Genomic DNA, 7606 nt, shown 5'->3' on the forward strand with positions numbered 1-7606 from the left:
ATTCACTGAAAAAAAAATCCACTACACATTAACGTAATTAATATATTTTTATCAAAAATAATTATATTTTCCAAAACAAAGACAAAGTGAGAAGAGTGGAACTGTTTTACATTTTTGCAACCTCTTTAATACCTGGCTTAATGAAAGACAACTGGATTCTCATATCTGCCTCTACATTCAATCTGTTGCAACATGCTATTTTGGCTGAAGTATGTGAAGAAAATCTGCAGCCCCACAGATATATAGTTGCAAAAAGTAAATATACATTAACAGACTTTTCAAATAATCGTGGATAATCATCTTGATATTATACCAAAACTTGACAAATGGCAGTTTCTTAGAAGTTAGTTGCAATGTAGAATTTGAACTCATATCAATTAACTTTTCACACTGTTCAAATCCATTGGTCTACCTTGTACTTTGAATGCACTTTTGACCTCTGCATGATTCTGTAACATTATACATCGGACATTCAGAAAATACTGGTTCACCAAGTTACTCAGATCTTTCAAAAGTTGAAACACTTGATTATAGAAAATCAAACAGTCAAATTATTAACAGGCTTCCCAAGACTTTTCAATCTCATCCTAAAGTCTTGGGGAAGCTACCAAGCTCATGGTGGCACATACAAATTTTTAAATATCCTAATTTTCACCTGAAAGTTGAATTTTGTCATTGGTATCAAATACTGTAAATTGTTTATCTTGAAGTGACAAACTCAGTTCATCATTTGCCTGCCAAATATCCAAGTCTGAATAACCAGTTTGTCCATCATTTGTTCTTTCAAGAAAAACTAGTACTCCATGAAAAAAAGCAGCTGGTTCACCTCTCAATTCAGATAATCACACGAGGGCCTGAGAGCACCGTTATATTTTGGTATGCAGTAAACGTGCTTTAGGTATATTTCCTATTTTATCACAAAGGAAATTAAAAATACATGTTCTCAAGGGCTAAGATTTAATAAAATCAATAATTTTTACTGCTTAATATAGAACACTCATAAGTTTTTGATGCTTTTTTTTTCTTTTCTTCAAGTAGAAGAGCATGTCAAGGAAAAATGCAAAGCCTGCTAGGCCTGCTTGGGGCCTGCCCTGACTTGTGCTAAGGTGCCACCATTCACCCACCATTGTTTTTGCACCATCAGTGCAAATGCCAGTGGAGTGGGGAGGGCGAACAACAGCTTAGTATTACTATGCAAGTAGGTTTGATCAACTGGGTTCCCTAAAAGGGTTTCTGGACCCCAGGGGCCAGCAGATACCTTAAAAGATGTTGGTTAGCCTATTTTCAATTGTTCTGATTCAAACCCAACACATTTTAGGTTAGAATTCTATTTGGCATAATTAGGCTGCACAAAGTGAGGCTTGCAAGTGAGTCACTGTGCTTGGGCAAAGGAACAGCAGATGAGCTGGCACACACCTTCCTGGGGGGCGTGGCTGTGGCCTGGGGGAGTGAAATGTGCACGTAGTCATCCGAATGGCAGATTGGGGCTGGAGGAGGAGAGGTTGCTGGGGTTCCTAGAGGAGTTCCTTTTCCACCTGATCAGAGACAAGGGCAGAACATGTATGAACACTGAGCCTAACTCAGAAAAACTGACAATTTTTTTTCAGTGTAACTATTACTATAAATAAAGTTGCTAGAGTTAACTTTCTGGGAATCTAAGTCAGTCTCTCTCTCTTTTTAAAGTTCACTTCACATGTTCTAAAAGCCTCAGAGGTTTGCATTGACAAAAGCGGGTTTACTACTGCAAGTGGCCCCCTTGCTAGAGTTAACTTTCTGGGAATCTAAGTCAGTCTCTCTCTCTTTTTAAAGTTCACTTCACGTGTTCTAAAAGCCTCAGAGGTTTGCATTGACAAAAGCGGGTTTACTACTGCAAGTGGCCCCCAACTCACTACTGGATCTAAGAGACAGTTCCTTTTATCCTAAAAGGCAGGCCAAAACCAACTAATCAAATCCAGCCTAAGACATACATACCAGTTGTACCAAAGACTTTACTGTAAGGGTGTGACAAATCAGGTGGGACATTTCCAGGAGAAGTTGGAGGAGTGGTCATACCACAAACCACGGATGGGCTCCACAGAGTAGCCTGGGAAGTTAATGAAGTACATCAGCAATGGCACCTGCATGCTACGTCACCCACAAGGCTCATGTCCACGGCCTACGTTCAGTTTAAGTTTAACCTTTTCAACTGGAAAAGGGCATCTTATTAACGCTTTGTCAAGAGACAAATTACATTTTGTAAGTCTAGACTCCAAGATGAACCCAAGTGGAACAGTAACTTTCTTTTCTAATATCATGAATCCTTAAAAGTGACTACTAAATCCTGACCCAAATGGACAGCTCCACCGGAAAGCAGAGGGTAGAGAAGGCACACTATGTGACACCATACTTGTGGCGGCTCAGTTAACAGCCGTGTTGATGGGGAACTCAGAGTCTGAGGTAGCTGCCCTGGCGTATTTAACAACGTCAGCCGAGAAGTGGAGTACGGGGTAGAAGTAGCACTCCCTAAAATGAAAGGGAAGAACACAGGGGTTAGTGTGTGGTTTTAGATTACTCTGATAAAAAATTATGACCATTCTCTAGACCATTCAATATATTCAATTTTCTATGTTTAAAAATATGAAGGGCTTCCAGACATTTTTGGGGACAAAGTAACAACATTTAAAAGGTGAAATGCTCTTTGGAAATAAAGTCCAGTAAGGTTTGATGTCTAGTGATCCCTCAGGATAACTTAAAAAACCACAATCTGGGTAACAGCTTCAGCGAGTACAACCTACAGATAAAGCCTAGATTTTTATATGAATCCAATTCTAAATTACCCAGACTCCTTCAAACTGTGTCAGTACTAAAGTCCAGAGGGCCTCACTCTCGGTGTCTGAAAGTAGAAAGACTCCCTTTTGAGGTGGGGCCTAGAAGTAAAAAACATGAACCCATTCTCCTTGTTAAGTGCTAAAGACACATTGCCAAGTCTGTTGGCATAGTATCAGGTAAGAGATCAAGGACATCTAAATTAAACTTGAAGTAGAAATGAATTAGAGGAAAATAGAGGCAAATTCAAGTTTAAATATTTGGGGAAAAGATCCTGGGAACTGAATTAAGTGTTAACTTTGAGCAAAGAAAATAAAGTCAACAAAGATAAACAATGCTTTCCAGAGACAAAGTTGTAAAACTGATAAGTACCAAAGTCACTTTTTACCATAGCTATTCTGTGTGTCAACATAAGGGCTGGCGGTGACATCGGCTGAACGGTGAGGAAAGCGGGCTGAGATTTGGTGAGACACAGAATAGCCATCTTCATATGAGGCTTCTGTAGGGTCCAGAGAGATTTTGGCACACTCTATTACAACATCATGAGTTTCTAATCTCTTCCATCTGTAAAAGGCAATGAAAGTCAAGAAATGCAAATTGTAAGACATTCAATCCAATCAATTAAATACTTAAGAGTGCCAATTCAGTGCCAGCAACGGAACTACGATTAGCAAAGGACAAGCAGAACCATGCCAGCCCAAGTATGACATATATAGTTAGCCTTTCATCTTACAAAACTATACCCCCACTATTTAAAATGGTTATATTGAGTTAAAGTGCCAGCCCAAGTATGACATATATAAAGAGTTAGCCTTTCATCTTACAAAACTATACCCCCACTATTTAAAATGGTTATATTGAGTTAAAAGAAACTAATTTGAAGCAAAAATTTCATCAACAAAAGACTACACATAGCCTCAAAATAGAACATAACCTATGCAGAGCAGCCACCAGGGGAAAAGATCCTTTGGAACAAAGATAATCAAAGAACAGGAGGACCTGGAAACTGCCAGGCAGCTGAGGCTGACTTAAGGTCTCCCGTCAAAGCCTTGGAATTCTAAACCATCCCTAGATCAGAAATTTGGTAAGGAAAACTCAAACTAGAGAAAACCCATGAGAATATTTAAAGAACTGTCTAAACATTCCTGTTGTGTGATCCACAATTCCACTTCTAAGAATTTATCCTATAGATATAGACGTACATCAAGACACACAACATATACAGCACAGCTTGTAACCGAAAAAAGAAAAAAACCCGAAGTCCAACCAAAGGGATATATTCTACAGAAGAAATATTATTATACTACCATCTGCTTTCAGCAGATCAATGGTTGCTAGGAGCTGGGGGAGGAGACTGACCACAAAGGGTGTGAAGGAACTTTTTGGGGAGATGAGAACGTGCTTTTTACTGTGATTGTGACTTTTGCCAAAACTTAACTGATGAATTTTATTGTATGTAAATTATAACTACTACAGTTGATTTTAGAAATCATCCTTTCAAATATTAAGTGGCATAAAATGCTCTGAATATAATCTTAAATGAAAAAAGTATATAAAACCATTGAGAGACATGCCCACAAACAGGCAGATCTGACTGCACTAAGTATTCAAATTTAAAAAACTGAAATTAGGGGTAATCTTTATTTTCATCTTTCAACTCTTCAGTATTTGCCAAATATTCTAATGACTAACTGAACATTTAAGATAGAATACTTTCTCAAGTATGAACTTACTTTTAGACAACATAATTTCACTATACATGTGTCTAAGTAGTTGGTAACACCAACAGATTCTCATCTTCTGCTCCAAAGTGTATAGAGCACAGCACAGCAGCACTAAGGGCACTCCATAGTTTTACCCTAACAAAACATCTGAACCTACACAACCATTCTAAAATGCTCATTAAGTCTTAGATGCTGTAAATGTGGTATAAATACAGAAACGAAGGCATCCAGGCCATGGGGAGAATATCTGGCAGCTTCCCTAAGGGGCAAGGCTTTCAATTCAGGGCTGCATCTGTGTTCATTACCCATGTTCCCACTGCCTGTGGCATCTGTGTTACGGGGGTAGTGTCCTCTTTACACATTCTCAGCATGACTGGAAAGTGATTAAGTGAGAGCAAGAGTCAGGACGCATATGTACACAAAAGAAGATTGATTTTAGAGAAGAAAATGAGAATCATAATAAAGTAGGAATACATTTAAATATTTTATTTTAATCAAAGTAATGTATGCACTTACAATATTTCCTTGATTCTTAAATCAACTTTTCATATTTTAATATCTCTGAAATTGGGAACTGTTGTCTAATCAGTTATACATTAGCTTATTTGGCATTCTTCCTTTTAGATGTACATCAATGTAAGATGTTCATCATACGTTCAGTGCCATCTTAGATTCAATGAAATAGGGTAGTTTAAGAAGTCGATACAGTACTAAAGGGTACCTCCCTCATCCCTCTCCCCCGCAACCACTCTGGTAGCTGCTTCCAATTCTGTTAGTTGAATTGTTATCCTACCTCAATATAAATATTAGATATCGCCTATTAACTTCCTATTATGGTAGGGGAGGATTGAGGTCACTTCTATATATCCTTTCCCTCCTCTCCATGTTCTTAAAATAAGTACATTATTGCTTTTGGTTTTTTCAAAATTAATTTTCAACAATTATTATGACCATGTAAGCACTATTTGCAGCTGAGCCAGAATATACTATGATATTTTCTTTCCTGTTCAATTTAGTTTGTCCTGAAGTTGTAATTTTTCTATTTCTTCTCTTCAGTTTTCTTTGTATCTATTGCTAACTCTTCCTAAACTTATTTCTAACAGCTCTGAAATAAAGCCTAATATAATTTTTACATAATGAAGCACAAATAATCTACCAGGATTATTCCCCCTCTGTCTAAAGAGCTTCCCCTCTCTCCTACTTCAGTCTAAACTGGTTGTTCTTAGCACGGCTATGCAGCTGGTCGCCCGACACTTCTCTTGACCATGATCCTAAGTTGGGTCCCCAGTTTGCTGGGCTCCGTGTCTTCCTCCTCCTTGATTTTACTCTCATTCTGGTGGTACACATACTCCAGTGGTTAGCTGAGGAAAGATGTATGGGAGATAAATTTGAGTCCTTGCATATCTTAAAGTATCTCATACTTGATAAGTAATTGGCTAGGTATGAAATTCTAAGTTAAAAACCCTTTTCTGTCAATTTTGAAGGTGTTTCAGAAGCTAACACCATTCCGCTTTCTGATCCTTAGTAAGTGTTTTGGGTTTTTCTTTCTCTGAAAGGTTCATCCATGGTATTTTGAAATTTCACTATATTGAGACTTGGTGGCATTCTTTTTCGCTGACTGAGCTGGGCACTAAGTCAGTCCCTTCAATCTGGAAAATCATGTCCTTTGATTATAGAAAACATTTTTGTATTATATCTTTCACAATTTCTCCCACCACCAAAGTTTTCTCCTCTCTTTTTAAAACTTTTTTTTTATTGGCTGTTGGACTTCCTAGACTGATTATTCTAAATTTCCTCTCTTATATTACCCATCTCTATCCTTTGGTTCTGCTTTCTGAGATATTCTCAACTTTATCTCCCAGTTCTTTTATTGAAATGTTTATTTTGGCTATCATTTTTAATTTTTGAGAGATCTTTCTTTAGTCTTGAAATATTCCTTTTCTGTGGCATCCTGACCTTTATATACGCACGAATGTCTTATCTCTGTAGTTAGTGCAGACATTTTCTTCTGCTTTCTGTATTGTCATTGTTTCTTTCTAGCTCCCTTTTCTCCTCTTCATGTTGGTCTGTCTTTTGTGTTACAGCTTTCTTCAAAAGCCAGATGATCTGTCTTGCCAAGGTGAGTGAGGCTCTGTAAGATGACTGAGGAGGCTTCCAAATTAATAAAGTTGACTGAACATATGCACCCAATTGTATAACTTCCTGAAATTCCACTTGCTAAAGTAAAGATTTGTTTGTTGGTTTTTAAATATAAATCCACAGGGAAAGAGGGAATAGCACCATAAGTTTTTGAAACTGGGAAGCAGATAGGCAAGTGGTAACTGACAAAGCAAATCAAAGAAAGCAGAATCCTAAGCTGCCAATGTTTCAAAGCTAAGAGTCAACCTGGTTTATACTGCAGAATCCTTAAAATGCTAAAGAATTTATAGCATCACGTACTTCTGGAACTAGAGATGAGTGGCAGGTAGGTAAGAAAAGCTAAAATAAGGAAGACAGAGTGAAACCTGTTGGAGGAGCAGTTAGAGTCCTGAGGTCCCTCCACAACTCAATGCTCCCAGGCAACAGCTCTTTTCTCACCAGAAATCAGAATTATTCTCTGCAGAGACTAAAACAAGGAGTTTCCAGACAAGGTATTCCAGAAATAGTTGAGAGCATGAGTACCAGTCCAAATAAGAGGATTAAATGAGTACATACATTCTGAATGGTAAGACCACCAGCCCCTCCTCACCACCAGTCTCTTTCCCCCCCAGTGGCAGCCAGACCTCTACCAGTCTGGAGATCAGAAGACTCTTTTCTAAAATAATTGACCAGCTCAAGAAGAAAATAATACTGACACCAGTATCTCCAACAGATACTCAGATCAACATACAAATTCGGGCCGGCCCGGTGGCGCACTGCTATAGTGCACCGCTTGGGAAGTGCAGCGGCGCTCCCGCCGAGGGTTCGGATCCCACATACAGACAGGTTCCCGCTCACTGGCTGAGCGAGGCGCGGGGGCAACACCGAGGGTTGCGATCCCGTTGCTGGTCCCGGTCCGGTACGGGGGTGACACTGAGGGTTGCGATCCGTTGCCGGAC

General features: G+C 38.8%; 1 protein-coding gene across 3 annotated transcripts in view; it reads right to left on the minus strand.

Annotated features, from left to right (window-relative positions):
• Window positions 1-7606, minus strand: part of TSC1 (tuberous sclerosis 1) — a 46340-nt gene that overhangs the window by 12869 nt on the left and 25865 nt on the right. For all 3 annotated transcript variants that reach the window (XM_008563720.1, XM_008563714.1, XM_008563729.1), the window contains 4 exons: window positions 3194-3369; window positions 2387-2502; window positions 1972-2083; window positions 1417-1535 (listed from right to left, as the gene is read on the minus strand). In XM_008563720.1, the coding sequence (XP_008561942.1) occupies window positions 1417-1535; window positions 1972-2083; window positions 2387-2502; window positions 3194-3369 (523 nt within the window). The remainder of the gene's footprint in view (window positions 1-1416; window positions 1536-1971; window positions 2084-2386; window positions 2503-3193; window positions 3370-7606) is intronic.

The sequence above is a fragment of the Galeopterus variegatus genome, unplaced genomic scaffold, assembly GCF_000696425.1.
Source record: "Galeopterus variegatus unplaced genomic scaffold, G_variegatus-3.0.2 Scaffold176, whole genome shotgun sequence".
Lineage (NCBI taxonomy): Eukaryota > Metazoa > Chordata > Mammalia > Dermoptera > Cynocephalidae > Galeopterus > Galeopterus variegatus.